The 21,247-nt window shown below is 41.8% G+C and overlaps 1 protein-coding gene across 2 annotated transcripts in view; it reads left to right on the top strand.

Moving 5' to 3' along the window:
• LOC139367552 (phosphatase and actin regulator 4B-like) overlaps positions 1-21,247 on the top strand; it is a 58,453-nt gene that overhangs the window by 9,093 nt on the left and 28,113 nt on the right. For both annotated transcript variants that reach the window (XM_071105832.1, XM_071105809.1), the window contains exons 2-3: positions 13,969-14,077; positions 14,182-14,226. In XM_071105832.1, the coding sequence (XP_070961933.1) occupies positions 14,214-14,226 (13 nt within the window). In that variant the 5' untranslated portion in view covers positions 13,969-14,077; positions 14,182-14,213. The remainder of the gene's footprint in view (positions 1-13,968; positions 14,078-14,181; positions 14,227-21,247) is intronic.

Raw genomic sequence — 21,247 nt, 5'->3', positions numbered from 1 at the left:
CCTGAAAAAGAAATCAACTCATTTTAGAGAATTGCATTATTAATAGAAGGAGCAAATTATTTCAAACAGTTGTTCAAACAGAAGCCAGCCCTACAATCTCACAAGCATTCACAGACAAGCATTTCGCTACACACCCAATAACATCTGCTAAATATGTGAATGGGACCAATACAATTTGATTTGAGATTTTTTTTTGTATTGAATATCCCCCACCTGAAACGTATAGATGAGCAGCAGCTTTTAGGTGAAGGTTTGATCACAGAGGAGGAATTACATTATGCCATTGAGTCATTCAAAATGGGAGAGTCCCCACTTTTAGATGAAATTCCAATTTGAGGTATGTAAAATGTTCTTCACAGAAACTAAGAAACCCTTACTATTCTTTTCATGCTATTATCCAATCCGGCACCCAACAGGAGACTCCTCACGTCACTTGGTTTTAATGTCCGTATACTGTCAATGTATTTCCTTGAGAGTTAGAAACTTCAAGTTGTAGAACCATCCCAAGGATGATCAATGGAAACAGAATGCACCTGAGCTCAAGTTCGAGTCTCATAGCAAAAGGTCTGAATACTTTTGTAAAAAAGGTATTTGTTTTTTTATTGGTAATACATTTGCAAAAATTCTAAAAAATGTTTTTGCTTTGTCGTCATGGGGTATTGGGTGATGAGGAAAATATATTTTAGAATAAGGCTGTGACCTAACAAAATGTGTAAACAGTCAAGGGGTCTGAATACTTTCCTAGTGTACTGTATATCCCAATCCAAACTGGATTTCAGCTAAATGTACTACATTTTCACACACAACCTCCTCCCTTTTCATCAACTTAAACATTTCTCTACCAAAATAGCATAATTTATTTTTAGCAATGCATCTCCATTACTTCAGGAGGCAATTCTATTCTCCCGAAAACCCTGAGGAAGTTCTTCAGCAACCTATTTAGTACAACACAAATGTTGAATATTAATGGCGAACCTCTTTTGTTGGCCATCTTATTGAAAAACACATTTTCTAAAGGGCATTGTGGACAAGGACAGAAAGTTGTTTGATTTTGTAATGATGTGTAGAACCTACGGGGATATATGTACAAATCATACATGTGCTCAATTAGTGTCTGCTATACCCCCTACATGGAAAGTTAACTTGTGCTTTCCTTTCTTCATCTTAACTGTATGCTGTCCTACTCTAAAAAAACTATAAATGGATACAAAATGATAAGTTATATTTATCTGCAACGCCATAACAATGAGGAAGATATATTTGACAACCCAATACCATGGAAGCAGGTCTGAGCCTTTCAGTTAAATGTATTTTATAAAATTATGTCAAAAAAGACAATGCTTTGTATTTGATTTATTGAGCAAGACTCGAAATGCAGATTCTGTCATAATGAGGAGGACATAATGCATTTGTATTGGTACTGTTTGACAGTAAGTTTATTCTGGCTACAGATTCAAGGCTGGCTTTCCCATCGCTCCATCAAACTACAGTTGAAGTCAAAAGTTTACATACACTTAGGTTGGAGTCATTAAAACTCGTTTTTCAACCACTCCACACATTTCTTGTTAACAAACTATAGTTTTGGCAAGTCGTTTAGGACATCTACTTTGTGCACGACACAAGTCATTTTTCCAACAATTGTTTACAGACAGATTATTTCACTGCATCACAATTCCAGTGGGTCAGAAGTTTACATACACCAAGTTGACTGTGCCTTTAAACAGCTAGGAAAATTCCAAAAAATTATGTCATGGCTTTAGAAGCTTCTGATACTGGGAATGTGATGAAAGAAATAAAAGCTGAAATAAATAATTCTCTCTACTATTATTCTGACATTTCACATTCTTAAAATAAAGTGGTGGTCCTAACTGACCTAAGACAGGGAATTTTTACTAGGATTAAATGTCAGGAACTGTGAAAAAATGAATTTAAATGTATTTGGCTGAGGTGTATGTAAACTTCCTACAGCTGTATATATGAATCCTCAGCTTATCTTTGGTGACCTCATTGTCCACAGTCCTTCAATTAACAGTACAATACTTCTGCTAGGTAAAATATTTATATTCAAAACACAAAATTCTACATGTCTAACACCAACTTTTAAAAAAACATTTTGTTAGACACCGATTCATCCTTGAAATTATAATTGCTATTAGAAATCAAATTCAACAGCATCAAAGAAAGTGTGTTATGTCCGTCATCGGAATGAGACCAAAGCGCAGCGTGGAAAGTGTACATCTTCTTTATTTGGATGAACACCAAAAAACAACAAAAGATAAACAAACGTAATGTTCTGCAGGGCTATACAGCTTCTGTGCAAAAACAAGATCCCACAAACTCAGGGGGAAAACAGGGAAAACAGGCTGCCTAAGTATGATTTCCAATCAGAGACAACGATAGACAGCTGCCTCTGATTGGGAACCATACTCGGCAAACAAAGAAATAGAAAACTAGAATGCCCACCCAAATCACACCCTGACCTAACCAAATAGAGAAATAAACAGGCTCTCTAAGGTCAGGGCGTGACAAAGTGGGAGATGCTAAGCAATGGGTAGTATTGAGAAACTCTTTAGGCATATTTTTTGGACCAAGTCGACTAGAGTTCTATTGAACAATATTAATTAAAGCAAATATGTTTTTAAAATTGTCCAAATGCCATGGAATGTAAGCTAACAATGTTTTGTACTTATTGTTTGTATTAGGCTACACCATGGCATTGCTAATAACTGTTGTCCAAATGTGTTGTATCGTGTGTGTTTGTTTTGATATTTTGATATGTACATTGTCCTTAGTTCTTATGGTTGTCTTATCCTGTCATCATTTTTTTTTTTTTATCTTTTAATTCATGTCATTTACCTTTCTCAATCTCGGAGTGGAAACGTTGTTTGCAGAGTTCACAACCTGCTACACTTGTGAGAAACATTGTCTTTTGTTTGGGGTGCTCCATATGAGCATGTGTCTGATTTCTCTTTCCTGATAATGTTGAGGTAGTGTGTGCGCACTTGAGCACGCATAGAAGTACCTGTCCTGCTGCACAGGAAATGTAGGAAAGTGTTTATTATTTTTTTTTTATATCCATTGCGAATTATAATATATTGAAACTATAGTTCCTCACAGTAAGCTATTTGAAAAAGGTTTTAAAAAATTAAGTATGTTTTCAAAATGCATACTGCCTCCAGCTCACATTGCAAAGTGGTGGGTGATGCACTATTAGGCTGGTGCCTGCACTTGAATGGGAGGCATGTTTAGAGAAACAAAATTGTAGCTCTTTTTAATTGTGCACTAAAACTGTTTTAAACATGCGATTTGCATTGGGATTTGTGGCGCAATGAATGGGCTTATAAAAGCACATTTTACTCTAGCAGCAATCAGCTGAGGAGCTGCAGGAGAAATCCCGCTCAAAATAGGCTCTGTATGCCTTGCGCATATGATAGTTGTTGGATAAATAAGATGCATGATGACTAATGAATAAACAGGCCAATATAATTGCACTAAATTATTCAAATTAGCCTATAGACTGATAAGCATGACGGTGAAATGTATTTCCATGAACTGGTGTTTCCACCAATGAATTAAAACATTTTTTTATTGCCAATTGCCGGCTAACGGAAACCCTGTTGGTTAATGTACTCTGCCCTCTCCTCATTTTAGTCCACTAGCAGGGGGTAGTGTGGAGGGTGCGGAGACTGCGGACTCACTGACTTTAAACAGTGGAAGTGCATTTATGCACGAGGATGGAAATATGGGATGCAGAGAGCTTGGAAGATGGGTGTGTGAAAATACTGACCATGCAAAAGGTGTAGGTTCAAGCTAGATTACCTGACAGCTGTCCCTGCTGATACCTGACAGCTATCCAAGCCAGCGATCTTGTCTATTGTATGTAATCAGGAACTTCACTTCCACACACCACATTGGGTGGAGTCCTTACTTCTGCCTTTAGGACAGAGGATATAAACACATTCTCATTGCTCATAGTTACCGAAGAACAGTGAGTTTCAAAGGTCCATTTGCACTAGCTTCCTGTTGAACAGTGCTCTAAAACAGGTGGAGAGATTTTTTTTAAGTTTTTCAGGGGATAGGAGCGTTTTGGGCTCCTTGGGAAAGTGGGCCACAAGTCCCTGCGGTGAGTGGTGCTATTCTGGGGTAGGCTCGGTGATGACGTGTAGCCGACCCGGATTGAGAACAGACTCCATCTTCTGTCCGTATCCGAGAGGGGGGGCTGGGGAGCGGTGCTGATCGGAGAGATTCGCACGAGAGGGACTAGAGAGGCTGTAAGTCTGCCACTGCGCACCCAGCTCCAAGACACCTTTGGCGAGGGAGAGATCTGGCATAAAGACCCTTCTGGAGCAGTGAGTATGGCACTGGGTCCACCTGCTTTAGGCTCTGGTTCTGGACAACTGCAGTGCTTACCTTCTAGATGTGTCGTGCTAGATGCATGCCATTAGCTGAGAGTGTTGTCTTGGTGAAGTGGTAGAGAACTGGGGATAACACATTTTTCTTCACTGTATTGGTGGCTGTTTGTGCCCAAAACCCAAGCAGCCCTGCTGTGAGAGGAGGTGGGCTGCTATTAAAAGATCACATAACCAAGCCAGCTGCTCCCGTTTCCGCTCTCATCTTAATTGAATCATCGCTAGTGGAGTGCGCCAGCCAGTGAGAGTGCACTCTACAAATGATTATACAGTGGTGACTCTAGCAACAAATAGTTTGTGATTCCTCCTGACCAGTGCTTTCTGACCTGTGCTTTGTGATTCAATCGGCTACTCACCATGGTGGAAATCATTACGGTCTCTAATTAGTCAGGACTATCACTGACCAAGGTGTGTGCCAGGTCTTGCACCCTCCTGCTTGACAGTCAGTGTGAGGTGTTATGTGAGGTCAGGTGTTATCAGCTGTGGTATGGACTGGAGACTGACATGTTATGATGTGTCAAAGGCAAGTGAAGTGTATATCTGGCATCGCTATGTTGGAAAGGTGAGTGATTTGAAGTCTCTGGACTGTTTGACTTTGACACAGTGAGACTTGTGGTGGTGCAGAAAAGCATTGATTGAGCACAGCGGTTTCGCCCAGCAGTGAGACGGTTAAAAACTCAAAAGGGAACTAGGCCATGTACATCCCTTTTTCACAAGCACCATCCAGAGGGTGTGCTGTGAGCATGAGAGGGAGAGAGAGCGAGGGAGGGAGAGAGCACATTTCTTTGTTTCAAATTACATGCAGTGATGCATTCAAAGGCTGAGCATAAAGATGAGGGCATGACGAGATGTATAAGATCACAAACACACACACACCTTTCTAAGATCGGGAAATGCTCGCCACTCTACTCCAGACTCTGCTGTGACTCACCAAGCCGTGGTGCTAGGCGGGTCGGGAGTGACTACTTGTCTTTCAATGCTAAAAGTCCAGTACATTTAGCCCAGGCTCTGAACTCAAGGAAAGGATGGGGCTTATTTGGTGTCGCTGCCACTTGTTCAGTTGGGTTTCATTCCTTTACCCTTTTAGCTTTCTTTTGTGGTTAAAAAGCAAAGCTTTGTTCCCACACTCATACAGCAAGAGAAACTCAGAAGTGGTGACGGTACTTCTGAAACAAAGCAATCAGTCATATTAAATGGTCGACTGATGATGGGAAGTGCGTTTGTGTGTGAGTGAGAGCAGTAGAACCCTGTGCATAGCTGAATCCTAGATAGACTATTAGCCTAGGTAATGGCTGTGTGTGTGCGTGAGTGTGTCCATGCATTTATGATTGCGCGTGTGTCTGTGTGTAGTAGAGCAGTAGAACCCTGTGCTTGGCTGTGTCCTGAACATAATTATTACTTCATGGCAGGGCATTGTTTGGATGGTGTGTATTTCTAGCTCTGGTCAATGGGGCCTCTCAGGCCTCTCAATGGGGCCATCACATTGTTTTAACAGGCTTTTGCCCATGTAGTCATGGGTTAATAACACTGTTCATTAAAGAATAGTGATAGTCATTTGTAGGGCTGGGAATTGCCAGGGACCTCACGATATGATATTATTACGATACTTAGGTGCCAATACAATATGTGTTGTGATTCTCATGATTTTATATGTATTGCAATTCAATACTGTGATTTTATTGCAATGTTCAATGTTATAAATATATTGCTCTCCATGTCTGCTGCAGAGACGAGAGCCATGAGAAGTTTTGATCAGTTATGGAAATAAAAGTGCTGAAAACAAATTGGCTCCCTATAAAAAGAAGATTGAGAACAAGCTATGACGTTTTGGTGCAGGGAAAGCAAACTAGCACAAAAATGATACTGTGATATTGTCAAAATCATGTCATAACTTTTCTGGCCTTGCATTTATGGAAGTGTAAGTTGTTGTTAAATCATATATTAAGCATTAATCAGTTAAATTAGACATTGAACTTGAACCCTGTAAGAATCCTGGATCTAGCTGTCGGACAGTTTTTTTTATATAGAGATCTGAAAAATGCAGTCTAAGTAACATTTTGTGTCTCCTTATGTTACAGGGTGAAAACCGTTTTCATGAGCACACAAATCCAAAATGATGTATGCGATTGCAAAATCAAATGCTTCTAACTGAAAAATTAAGGCAGTTATACAATTTTAAAGACATTACAATACATTCATTACAGAATTCACAACACACTGTGTGCCCTCAGGCCCATACTCCATTACCACATATCTACAACGCAAAATCCATGTGTACGTGTGTGTATAGTGCGTATGTTACCGTGTGTGTATGCATGTGTGTGCCTATGTTTGTGCCACTTCAGTCCCTGCTTTTCCATAAGGTGTATTTTTTTATCTGATTTTTAAATCTGATTCTACTGCTTTCATCAAGTTACCTGTTGTGGAATAGAGTTCCATGTAGTGATGGCTCTATGTAGTACTGTGTGCCTCCCATAGTCTGTTCTGCTGCATTTCTTGTGGAGTATGCATGGGTGTCCGAGCTGTGTGATAGTATTTTAAACAGACAGCTGGGTACTTTCAGCTTGTCAACACCTCTTACAAAAACAAGTAATGAGGAAGTCAATCTCTCTTCCACTTTGAGCCATGAGAGATTGACATGCATGTCATTTAATTTTAGATCTCCATGTACTTTTAAGGGCCAGCCGTGCTGCCCTGTCCCCCTTTGTGGCACCTGACCACACGACTGAACAGTAGTCCAGGTGCGACAAAACCAGGGCCTGTAGGACCTGCCTTGTTGATAGTGTTGTTAAGAAGGCAGAGCAGTGCTTTATTATGGACAGAATTCTCCCCATCTTAGCTACTGTTCTATCAATATGTTTTGACCATGACACCTCAACTTGCTCAATTTCAACATTATTCATTACGAGATGCAGTTGAGGTTCAGGGTTAGTAAATTATTTGTCCCAAATACAATGCTTTGTCCCAAATGCAAGTAACTTATTCCTTGCTACCCATTCCGAAACTACCAAGAACTCTTTGTTAAGTGTTGCAGTCATTTCAGTCACTCTAGTAGTGGACGTAAATAGTGTTGAGTCATGTGCATACATAGACACACTGGCCATACTCAAAGCCAGTGGCATGTCTTTAGTAAAGATTGAAAAAAGCAAGGGGCCTAAACAGCTACCCTGGGGAATTCCTGATTCTACCTGGATTATGTTTGAGAGGCTTCCATTAACCAGTTGGATTTAGGGGGCGCTATTTTAATTTTTGGATGAAAAACATTCCCGTTTTAAACAAGATATTTTGTCACGAAAAGATGCTCGACTATGCATATAATTGACAGCTTTGGAAAGAAGACACTCTGACGTTTCCAAAACTGCAAAGATATTGTCTGTGAGTGCCACAGAAAAAACCCAGATAAAAATCCAACCAGGAAGTGCCGCATTTTTTGAAACCGCCTCATGCCAATGACTCCTTATATGGCTGTGAATGAGCTACGAATGAGCTTACGTTTTCCACGTTTTCCCCAAGGTGTCTACAGCATTGTGACGTCTTTTTAGGCATTTCCCTTGAAGAATGGCTGTAAGGGACCATATATGGCATGTGGTCACATGGTGTCTCCCGCAGAAAACCTTGCGTAAAATACTGAGGTAGCCATTTTTCCAATCACTTCTTATGAGAAACCAACTGCCTCGACGGATATATTATCGAATATATTTGTTAAAAACACCTTGAGGATGGATCCTAAACAACGTTTGCCGTGTTTCTGTCGATATTATGTAGCTAATTTTGAAAAAAGTTTGGCGTTATAGTTGTAGCATTTTTCGGTCGATTTCTCAGCCAAGCATGGTGAAGAAACGGGAGCTTTTTCGCCTACAAAAATAATATTTTTGGAAAAAAGGAACATTTGCTATCTAACTGGGAGTCTCCTGAGTGAAAGCATCCAAAGTTCTTCAAAGGTAAATTATTTAATTTGGTTGCTTTTCTTAGTTTTGTGAAAATGTTGCCTGCTGCCAGCAGAGCTTAGCATAGCATTATGCCATGATAAACTTACACAAATGCTTGTCTAGCGTTGGCTGTAACGCATATTTTGAAAATCTGAGATGACAGTGTTGTTAACAAAAGGCTAAGCTTGTGTTTGAATATATTTATTTCATTTCATTTGCGATTTTCATGAATAGGAAAAGTTTCTAGGGGTATTTATGTCCGTTATGCTAATGCATTTGAGGCTATGATTACGCTCCCGGATACGGGTTTGCTCGTCGCAACAGGTTAAAGAACACAATCTGTGTTCTGTTAGACAAGTAGCTCTTTATCCACATTATAGCAGGGGGTGAAAAGCCATAACACAAGTTTTTCTAGCAGCAGACTATGAATGATAATGTCAAAAGCCGCACCGAAGTCTAACAAGACAGGCCCCACAATCATTTTATCAACAATTTCTCTCAGCCAATCATCACTCATTTGTGTAAGTGCTGTGCTTGTTGAGTGTCCTTCCCTATATGCGTGCTTAAAGTCTGTCAATTTGTTTACTGTGGAATAGCATTGTATCTTTTCCAGAAGTTTACTAAAAGTTGGTAACAGGCTGATCGGTTGGCTATTTGAGCCAGTAAGGGGGGGCTTTACTATTATTGGGTAGGGGAATGACTTTAGCTTCCCTCCAGGCCTGAGGGCACACACTTTCTAGTAGGATTAAATTGAAAATGTGGCAAATAGGAGTGGCAATATCGTCTGCTATTATTCTCAGTAGTTTTCCATCCAGATTGTCAGACCCCGTTGGCTTGTCATTGTTGATAGACAACAATAATTTCTTCACATTTTCCACACTGACTTTAAGGAATTCAAAAGTACAATTATTGTCTTTCATAATTTGGTCAGATATACTTGGTTGTGTAGTTTCAGAATTTGTTTCTGGCATGTCATCCCTAAGTTTGTTTATCTTGCCAATGAAAATGTAATTAAAGTAGTTGGCAATATCAGTGGGTTTTGTGATAAATGAGCCATATGATCAAATCAAATCAAATGTATTTATATAGCCCTTCTTACATCAGCTGATATATCAAAGTGCTGTACAGAAACCCAGACTAAAACCCAAAACAGCAAGCAATGCAGGTGTAGAAGCACGGTGGCTAGGAAAAACTCCCTAGAAAGGCCAAAACCTAGGAAGAAACCTAGAGCGGAACCAGGCTATGAGGGGTGGCCAGTCTTCTTCTGGCTGTGCCTGGTGGAGATGATGAAAACACATGGCCAAGATGTTAAAATGTTCGTAAATGACCAGCTTGGTCAAATAATTATAATCACAGTAGTTGTCGAGGGGCAGCAAGTCAGCACCTCAGGAGTAAATGTCAGTTGGCTTTTCATAGCCGATCATTAAGAGTATCTCTACCACTCCTGCTGTCTCTAGAGAGTTGACAACAGCAGGTCTGGGACAGGTAGCACGTCCGGTGAACAGGTCAGGGTTCCATAGCCGCAGGCAGAACAGTTGAAACTGGAACAGCAGCATGGCCAGGTGGAATGGGGACAGCAAGGAGTCATCATGCCAGGTAGTCCTGAGGCATGGTCCTAGGGCTCAGGTCTTCCGAGAGAAAGAGAGAATTAGAGAGAGCATACTTAAATTCACACAGGACACCGGATAAGACAGGAGAAGTACTCCATATAAGCTAACGTATAACAAACTGACAAACTGACCCTAGCCCCCCGATACATAAACTACTGCAGCATAAATACTGGAGGCTGAGACAGGAGGGGTCAGGAGACACTGTGGCCCCATCCGATGATACCCCCGGACAGGGCCAAACAGGAAGGATATAACCACACCCACTTTGCCAAAGCACAGCCCCCACACCACTAGAGGGATATCTTCAACCACCAACTTACCATCCTGAGACAAGGCCGAGTATAGCCCACAACGATCTCCGCCACGGCACAACCCAAGGGGGGGAGCCAACCCAGACAGGAAGATCACGTCAGTATCTCAACCCACTCAAGTGACGCACCCCTCCTAGGGACGGCATGAAAGAGCACCAGTAAGCCAGTGACTCAGCCCCTGTAATAGGGTTAGAGGCAGAGAATCCCAGTGGAGAGAGGGGAACCGGCCAGGCAGAGACAGCAAGGGCGGTTCGTTGCTCCAGAGCCTTTCCGTTCACCTTCACACTCCTAGGCCAGACGACACTCAATCATATGACCCACTGAAGAGATGAGTCTTCAGTAAAGACTTAAAGTTTGAGACCGAGTCTGCGTCTCTCACATGGGTAGGCAGACCATTCCATAAAAATGGAGCTCTATAGGAGAAAGCCTTGCCTCCAGCTGTTTGCTTAGAAATTCGAGGGACAATTAGGAGGCCTGCGTCTTGTGACCGTAGCGTACGTGTAGGTATGTACGGCAGGACCAAATCAGAAAGATGGGTAGGAGCAAGCCCATGTAATGCTTTGTAGGTTAGCAGTAAAACCTTGAAATCAGCCCTTGCCTTAACAGGAAGCCAGTGTAGGGAGGCTAGCACTGGAGTAATATGATATTTTTTTTTGGTTCTAGTCAGGATTCTAGCATTGTTTATTTAGTGCTTTACCCGGGTAGCCGGAATGTAGAGCATTGCAGTAGTCTAACCTAGAAGTAACAAAAGTATGGATTAATTTTTCTGCATCATTTTTGGTCAACGTTTCTGATTTTGCAATGTTACATAGATGGAAAAAAGCTGTCCTTGAAACAGTCTTGATATGTTCGTCAAAAGAGAGATCAGGGTCCAGAGTAACGCCGAGGTCCTTCACAGTTTTATTTGAGATGACTGTACAACCATCAAAATTAATTGTCAGATTGTACAGAAGATATCTTTGTTTCTTGGGACCTAGAACAAGCATCTCTCTTTTGTCCGAGTTTAAAAGTAGAAGGTTTGCAGCCATCCACTTCCTTATGTCTGAAACACAGGCCTCTAGCGAGGGAAATTTTGAGGCTTCACCATGTTTCATTGAAATGTGCAGCTGTGTGTCATCCGCATAGCAGTGAAAGTTAACATTATGTTTTCGAATGACATCCCCAAGAGGTAAAATATATAGTGAAAACAATAGTGGTCCTAAAACGGAACCTTGAGGAACACCGAAATTTACAATTGATTTGTCAGAGGACAAACCATTCACAGAGACAAACTGATATCTTTCCGACAGATAAGATCTAAACCAGGCCAGCACTTGTCCGTGTCGACCAATTTGGGTTTCCAATCTCTCCAAAAGAATGTGGTGATCGATGGTATCAAAAGCAGCACTAAGGTCTAGGAGCACGAGGACAGATGCAGAGCCTCAGTCTGATCCCATTAAAAAGGTAATTTTACCACCTTCACAAGTGCAGTATCAGTGCTATGATGGGGTCTAAAACCAGACTGAAGCATTTCGTATACATTGTTTGTCTTCAGGAAGGCAGTGAGTTTCTGCGCAACAGCTTTTTCTAAAATGTTTGAGAGGAATGGAAGATTCGATATAGGCTGATAGTTTTTTTAAATATTTTCTGGGTCAAGGTTTGGCTTTTTCAAGAGTGGCTTTATTACTGCCACTTTTCGTGAGTTTGGTACACATCCGGTGGATAGAGAGCCGTTTATTATGTTCAACATATGAGGGCCAAGCACAGGAAGCAGCTCTTTCAGTAGTTTAGTTGAAATAAGGTCCAGTATGCAGCTTGAAGGTTTAGAGGCCATGATTATTTTCATCATTGTGTCAAGAGATATAGTACTAAAACACTTGAGTGTCTCCCTTGATCCCAGGTCCTGGCAGAGTTGTGCAGACTCAGGACAATTGAGCTTTGGAAGATTACGCAGATTTAAAGAAGAGTCCATCATTTGCTTTCTAATGATCATTATCTTTTCCTCAAAGAAGTTCATGAATTTATTACTGCTGAAGTGAAAGCCATCCTCACTTGGGGAATGCTGCTTTTTAGTTAGCTTTGCGACAGTAGGCAGCAGCAGCAGGCTCGTAAGCATTCATTTAAACAGCACTTTCGTGCGTTTTGCCAGCAGTTCTTCGCAAGCACAGCTCTGTTTATGACCTAATGGCTGATGTAACCGATGTGAAATGGCTAGCTAGTCAGCGGTGGTTCGCGCTAATAGCGTTTCAATGGTGATGTCTCTCACTCTGAATCCTGAAGTAGTTGTTCCCCATGCTCTGCAAGGGCCGCAGCTTTTGTCAGATGGGTAACGATGCTTCGAGTGTGGCTGTTGTCGATGTGTTCCTGGTACGAGCCCAGGTAGGGGCGAGGAGAGGGACGGAAGCTATATTTTTACACTGGCAATACTATAGTGCCTATAATAACATCCAGTAGTCAAAGGTATATGAAATACAAATGGTATAGAGAGAAATAATCCTATAAATACTATATTAACTACAACCTAAAACCTCTTACCTTGGAATATTGAAGTCTCATGTTGAAAGGAACCACCAGCTTTCATATGTTCTCATATTCTGAGCAAGGTACTCAAACGTTAGCTTTTTTACATAGCACATATTGCACTTTTACTTCTCCAACACTTTGTTTTTGCATTATTTAAACCAAATTGTTTAAACATGTTTCATGATTTATTTGGGGCTAAATGGATTTTTATTGGTGTATTATATTAAGTTAAAATAAGTGTTCATTCAGTATTGTTGTAAATGTCATTATTACAAATACATTTTTTTTAATCGGCCGATTTAATCAGTATCGGCTTTATTTGGTCCTCCATTAATCGGTATCGGCTTTGAAAAATCATAATCGGTCGACCTCTAGATGAGATGATAGGTCCATACCGAAATGGTCTGTCCACACCATGAGCGTTTATGATTGATCATGCAGAAAGAAAGCTGTAGAGAAGCCAGGTTTCGACATTGCATATTAACTGTTAACGTCATGCTGTTAAAATAAATATTTTTTTAAAATGTACCAGTTTCTCTCAGTTATTTAACCCAGGAAAAGGGAGTTGTTTTGTGTGGTTAATCTTGGTAACCGGGTTCCCGCCATTCAACCCTAACCTGCACCGACACTTTTTCACCTCTCCCTTGACCCTTCATCATCTCTCCCTTGACACACACACACACACACACCATTCCTGTGCTCATCCTTCATTCTCCCTGTTAAAGGTCCCTGTTACAGCAGAGCTGCTCGAGTTGGCGAAATGTGCTCACGCTCTGTTCCCAGGATTTAATATTGTCCTCCTGGCTATGACACTGTCACACCGAGCTGCAGCTAGAGTCAGTGTGCGTGTGTGTGTTTCAGTCAAGATGGACTGTAAAGGAGCATGTCTTTTGGCTCTCTTTAATATTTAGTTACCACACACCACAATGTGTTTATTGCCAATTGTTTTTATTAACTATCTTAGAATTTAGATTTGGGTGTAAATCTGAAGAGGAAAAATGCAGTGTTCAAACAGTCGTTAAGTCCGTGTGTGTTTGGGTGTCATAACGATGCCATTACCCTTCTCCTCACTCTAAATCCTCTAAATATTTAAGTGTTGTTTTATGTGGAATGTCACTTGAGTTTATCGATCCCCATTAAAACTGGTTAAATGCTCTCCCCTCCCAGCTGTGTGTGACTGACTGTGTGTTTTGCTCTCTCTGGACAGCGGGACTGAGCCGAGAGGGCATCTCCAGGGAGGCCTGAAACCTCTCCCCACAGACCTACGTACTGCTGCTGAAGACCACCTCCTCCCAACACCAATGACCTTCTGCAGTGTACATCTCTTCAGTTTTTACATAAATACTATTCATGAAAGTTGACCTTTTTGCCATTTACCTCTGCAGGCTAATAAATAAAAATGTTGCCGCTTCTTTTTCAGGAATCGTTGACTGTTGCGCCTCAGACCTTGTAATGGAAAGTCGTGGTAAGTTTAGCTTCTTGTTCATTGTGGTTTGTGTGGTAGTGCAACATAGACCTGGGTGTGTTTATGGGGCAGTTTGTTTTTGCTGCTACTCGGCGCACAGCAGACAGCTATGGCGCCCTCTGTAGGCTAGTGAGACAGGCTCCCTCCCTTTCTTGTTAGAACCAGTCTGTGTGTTGAGATTCAGTTCCATCTGCCTGCTGAAGAGGCCTGGCCCAGTCTGTTTTCCAGGTCGACAGGTTCCGGGCTCATGCGGATTGGCCCAGCTCTCTGTCTCTCCCGCTCTCTGGAAGCCAGCCCATTTTGGAGGCTTTATGTGGGGCAGTGAGAAAATGCCGTACAACTACAGACTCCATCTTTAGAAGCAGAGAGAGAGAAAGGGAAGAGGAAAAGGCTCATACCTAGTCAGTTGTAAAACTGAAATTTGTCTTCCGCATTTAACCCAAATGGAGGGCTGCCTTAATAGACATCTACTTCATCGGTGCCTGGGGAAGAATGGGGTTAACTGCCTTGCTCAGGGGCAGAACGACAGACTTTTTTACCTTGTCGGCTCTGGGATTCTTTAGCTGTGCTTGATTGAGCTTGCCTGGCACAATGGAACCAATAGAATAGTCCCCAAAGTGACAGCTTTGCAAACCTCGCACACCTGGCATTCCAGACAGGCTCAATCAAACGCAGCTAGGAAAAACTCCCTAGAAAGGCTAAAACCTAGGAAGAAACCTAGAGAGGAACCAGGCTATGAGGGGTGGCCAGTCCTCTTCTGTCTGTGCCGGGTGGAGCTAACAGAACATGGCCAAGATTTTCAAATGTTCATAAATGACCAGCATGGTCAAATAATAATAATCACAGTAGTTGTCGAGGGTGCAGCAAGTCAGCACCTCAGAAGTAAATGTCAGTTGGCTTTTCATAGCCGATCATTAAGAGTCTCTACCACTCCTACTGTCTCTAGAGAGTTGAAAACAGCAGGTCTGGGACAGGTAGCAAGTCCGGTGAACAGGTCAGGATTCCATAGCCGTATTCCATTCCATATTGTGTAGAACAGATATGATTGTCTGTCAGATCATACCAGCTCAATTCACTCTAATCCTATCTGCGATGTCCAGAACGTTTCACATCACTGAATACACCCCACGTCCGTTCAGTGTCCTATGTTGCATGTGACCCCAGGTAGTGGGTTTAAACATGCCCTTTGTTCTAACCAAAACAGCCTGGCTGGCTAGCCTTCCTCCTCTTCTGCCGATCTCTCTCTCTACCCTCTCCTATGAGAAGGAGTCGTTTGTGTTGGTCCCTTCACACTCCTTTCTCCCTCTGTCTCTGTATCTTGCCCAAACAGTTTGCACCTCTCCTTGGCAAACATAGGTTTCAAAGGCATGCTAATCCCTCGGAGCCTGTTCAGATTCCGATAAGGATCCAGGCCCAGGATGGACAGAAAACAGCAGCCAACCAGCCAGCGTTGAAAATTGAGAAGTAGGGTCGTTCCACCTCAAAAAGCACAAGAAAGAATGTCACGGCAGATTTCCTCCTCTTCCTCTGAAGAGGTGAAACAAGGATCGGACCAATACGCAGCGTGGTAGGTGTCCATGGTTTTTAATAAGAAAAACTAAACATGAACACAAATACAAAATAATAAAGTGAACTGGCAACGAAACAGCCCCGTGTGGTACAAACACTGACACAGGAAACAATCACCCACAAAATACCCAAAGAATATGGCAGCCTAAATATGGTTCCCAATCAGAGACAACGATAGACAGCTGCCTCTAATTGAGAACCAATCTAGGCAACCATAGACATACAATTACCTAGAAAGGAAACAGCCCCATAAACTTACAAAACCCCTAGACAAGAAAAAACACATAAATCCCCCATGTCACACCCTGACCTAACCAAAATAATAAAGAAAACAAAGATAACTAAGGCCAGGGTGTGACAAAGAGGATTTCGACGACACCCACCATTTCAAATTGTTCTGAAATCTTTTCTGATCAGATTAGCATTCGTTCAAAATTATTTTGTCAAAATATAATTTGATCTCTGAGACAATAAACTGATTGATTGCACCCAAATTGTCAATTTTAAATGAGAGGATTCATATAATATTCAATAAAAATATAGTACATAACATTCAATTCGGACCCCAACAAAAATCTTACAATGAGTAAGATTCCAACTGACCCCCCATGCCAATCCGTATCAGTTTTCTATGTTTACTGAACAAAAATATAAACGCAATAATTTCAATTTTATTGAGTAAAATCATTGAAATTGTTGCGTTTATTAGGAATTCAGTCAATTGAAATAAATAAATTAGGCCCTAATCTATGGATTTCACATGACTGGGTAGGGGTGCAGCCATGGGTGGGCCTGGGAAGGCATAGGCCCACACACTTTACCTAAATCAGAGTGTTTTTTTTTTAAATCCACTAATAACCCTGTCTTACTGTATGATTCCATATGAAAACCACAATGTATTTCACATTCATACAATAGAAACACTTTTATATACAAAGACAAAAATAACTGAATGTTTTTCTACATACCACTACCAATAAAGAAAACTGACAACAATACATTCAGCTTTAAGATAGTGGCACCTCCGTAAAATCGTCTCTCTCTCAACTGGTTTACCAGCTCGTGAGCACAATTTTACACAAAACCAATAACATGTAAAACGAACTCAGTAATCCCTATCAAATGGATTCTTAATAAAATCTCCCAAACAAAATCCAGTACAAGTAAGCTACTCAGTAAAGTCTCTGACTTTTTACCTCAGCTAGCATCAAGCTAACATGTACTCTCGGGCATTGTAAATCACGTTCTTATCTCACTCAGTTCGACACAAAACCAACACAAAACCTTTCCTAAAGTGAATACCTTGACAAGGTTGTTAACTAGCATGTTATTACATGTTCTTTCAATATTAGAAAGTTTGGAAGTTCTGTTACATACCTGCAATAGTAAAAAGAACAGACACAAGTTTACATCTGCAATGTTCAGGAGCTTTCTTTATTCTGAAGAATGGTGCGCGCACTTGGCCAGAACTTGCTGTTTTTTCTACTACCACAGCGCCATCTATTGGCCGTCTGGACTACTAGCGCATGTAGAATATACAAATGTAGATTAATTCAGACAAATACATAAACAAATTGGTTAAAAAATATATACGTAAGGGGTGTCTTGTTTTTAGTGACTTTGTTTTCAACCCATTACAGCAACAGTTCTGGTGGACATTCCTGCAGTCAGCATACCAATTGCACGCTCCCTCAAAATCTGTGGCATTGTGTTGTGTGACAAAACTGCACATTTTAGTGGCCTTTTATTGTCCCTAGCACAAGGTGCAACTGTGTAATGATCGTGCTTTTTAATCAGCTTCTTGATATGTCGCACCTGTCAGGTGGATGGATTATCTTGACAAAGGAGAAATGCTCACTAACAAGGATGTACACACATTTGAGAGAAAGATTTTTCTGCGTGTGGAACATTTCTGGGATCTTTTCTTTCAGCTCATGAAACATGGGACCAACACTTTACATGTTGCGTTTATATTTTTGTTTGGTATAGTATGAAGCTGCAGCTCAGAGAATTGTTTCTTCATATCCTATGTAATGCATTCCCATGCTAAAAAGTTAGCATTTAAAACAGTGGCCAAGTAAACATGGGTGTCATGGCATGCAGAAATGACATGGAATGAACCAGTACCGTCTCAATGAAGTAGATAGTTGTAGCTCTGTCATGAGTGCTGACTGGAAGTGAATGTGACGAAGGCTTTTGTGAAGCGTACGCGGCCATTTTTAATGGCTAGCCATTGTGCATTCATTTTTCACATTTACATTTTAGTCATGCTCTTGCTGCGGGCGATTCCCTGATCCACCTCTACGCAGACGACACCATTCTATATACTTCCGGCCCGTCCTTGGACACTGTGCTATCTAACCTCCAAACGAGCTTCAATGCCATACAGCACTCCTTCCGTGGCCTCCAACTGCTCTTAAACGCTAGTAAAACCAAATGCATGCTTTTCAACCGTTCGCTGCCTGCACCCGCACGCCTGACTAGCATCACCACCCTGGATGGTTCCGACCTTGAATATGTGGACATCTATAAGTACCTAGGTGTCTGGCTAGACTGTAAACTCTCCTTCCAGACTCATATCAAACATCTCCAATCGAAAATCAAATCTATAGTCGGCTTTCTATTCCGCAACAAAGCCTCCTTCACTCACGCCGCCAAACTTACCCTAGTAAAACTGACTATCCTACCGATCCTCGACTTCGGCGATGTCATCTACAAAATTGCTTCCAACACTCTACTCAGCAAACTGGATGCAGTTTATCACAGTGCCATCCGTTTTTCCACTAAAGCACCTTATACCACCCACCACTGCGACCTGTATGCTCTAGTCGGCTGGCCCTCGCTACATATTCGTCGCCAGACCCACTGGCTCCAGGTCATCTACAAGTCCATGCTAGGTAAAGCTCCGCCTTATCTCAGCTCACTGGTCACGATGGCAACACCCACCCGTAACACGCGCTCCAGCAGGTGTATCTCACTGATCATCCCTAAAGCCAACACCTCATTTGGCCGCCTTTCTTTCCAGTTCTCTGCTGCCTGTGACTGGAACGAATTGCAAAAATCGCTGAAGTTGGAGACTTTTATCTCCCTCACCAACTTCAAACATCTGCTATCTGAGCAGCTAACCGATCGCTGCAGCTGTACATAGTCTATCGGTAAATAGCCCACCCATTTTTACCTACCTCATCCCCATACTGTTTTTATTTATTTTATTTTATGCTCTTTTGCACACCAATATCTCTACCTGTACATGACCATCTGATCATTTATCACTCCAGTGTTAATCTGCAAAATTGTAATTATTCGCCTACCTCCTCATGCCTTTTGCACACAATGTATATAGACTCTCTTTTTTTCTACTGTATTATTGACTTGTTAATTGTTTACTCCATGTGTAACTCTGTGTTGTCTGTTCACACTGCTATTCTTTATCTTGGCCAGGTCGCAGTTGTAAATGAGAACTTGTTCTCAACTAGCCTACCTGGTTAAATAAAGGTGAAATATATTTTTGTATTTTTTGTATTTTTTTTAGCAGATTCTCTTATCCAGTGCAACATACAGGAGCCATTAGGGTTGTGCCTTACTCAAGGGCACGTCAACAGATGTTTCACCTAGTAAGCTCGGGGATTCAAACCAGCAACCTTTCTGCTCTTAACCGCTAGGCTAACTGCCACCCCATGACCACTTCAGCAGTACTAGCGACATCTCTGCTGATGGAATGATGTGTGGTCTCAGAGCAGACACTTCCTCCTCTCTCTATCTGAACTACATCTGCATTGATAGAGGGCACAGATAGAAATAGATCTCTCTCCCAAAGGACAAGCTAGTAGCTTTGTAACTGCTCTGGTTTTCCGACTTTAAGCAATTTAATTTCTATGTCGGAAGTGAGTTAGAGAAGGTACCACTTTCTATATTTTTTTATTCTATTTTTCTCTCTCGGACCCCACTGCCCATCCTTTCAGTTCTCTGTGAATACTCACACCTCTCAGCCCTACTGGCAGAGTTGCTGTTAGGAGCCCCGTGTTCATGCTCTACATATACAGTGGGGAGAACAAGTATTTGAGACACTGCCGATTTTGAAGGTTTTCCCTACTTACAAAGCATGTAGAGGTCTGTAATTTATCATAGGTACACTTCAACTGTGAGAGACGGAATCTAAAACAAAAATCCAGAAAATCACATTGTATGATTTTTAAGTAATTAATTTGCATTTTATTGCATGACATAAGTATTTGATACATCAGAAAAGCAGAACTTAATATTTGGTACAGAAACCTTTGTTTGCAATTACAGAGATCATACGTTTCCTGTCATTCATTCTCCACACACTGCAGCAGGGATTTTGGCCCACTCCTCCATACAGACCTTCTCCAGATCATTCAGGTTTCGGGGCTGTCGCTGGGAAATATGGACTTTCAGCTCCCTCCAAAGATTTTCTATTGGGTTCAGGTCTGGAGACTGGCTAGGCCACTCCAGGACCTTGAGATGCTTCTTACGGAGCCACTCCTTAGTTGCCCTGGCTGTGAGTTTTGGGTCGTTGTCATGCTGGAAGACCCAGCCACAACCCATCTTCAAGGCTCTTACTGAGGGAAGGAGGTTGTTGGCCAAGATCTCGCGATACATGGCCCCATCCATCTTCCCCTCAATACGTTGCAGTCGTCCTGTCCCCTTTGCAGAAAAGCATCCCCAAAGAATGATGTTTCCACCTCCATGCTTCATGGTTGGGATGGTGTTCTTGGGGTTGTACTCATCCTTCTTCTTCCTCCAAACACGGCGAGTGGAGTTTGGACCAAAAAGCTCAATTTTTGTCTCATGACCACATGACCTTCTCCCATTCCTCCTCTGGATCATCCAGATGGTCATTGGCAAACTTCAGACGGGCCTGGACATGTGCTGGCTTGAGCAGGGGGACCTTGCGTGCGCTGCAGGATTTTAATCCATGACGGCGTAGTGTGTTACTAATGGTTTTCTTTGAGACTGTGGTCCCAGCTCTCTTCAGGTCATTGACCAGGTCCTGCCGTGTAGTTATGGGCTGATCCCTCACCTTCCTCATTATCATTGATGCCCCACGAGGTGAGATCTTGCATGGAGCCCCAGACCGAGGGTGATTGACCGTCACCTTGAACTTCTTCCATTTTCTAATAATTGCGCCAACAGTAGTTGCCTTCTCAACAAGTTGCTTGCCTATTGTCCTGTAGCCCATCCCAGCCTTGTGCAGGTCTACAATTTTATCCCTGATGTCCTTACACAGCTCTCTAGTCTTGGCCATGGGATTTTCTGGATTTTTGTTTTAGATTCCGTCTATCACAGTGTACCTATGATAAACATTACAGACCTCTACATGCTTTGTAAGTAGGAATACTGCTGATTTTGCAGGTTATTAAATACTTGTTCTCCCCACTGTATATGGTGGCTCCATAGAGACAGAATATGAATACCTCCGTGGGTGTCA

The sequence above is a fragment of the Oncorhynchus clarkii genome, chromosome 2 (assembly GCF_045791955.1).
Source record: "Oncorhynchus clarkii lewisi isolate Uvic-CL-2024 chromosome 2, UVic_Ocla_1.0, whole genome shotgun sequence".
Lineage (NCBI taxonomy): Eukaryota > Metazoa > Chordata > Actinopteri > Salmoniformes > Salmonidae > Oncorhynchus > Oncorhynchus clarkii.
The sequence above is the reverse complement of the archived record's forward strand: the minus strand, read 5'-3'. Positions and strand labels throughout refer to the sequence as shown.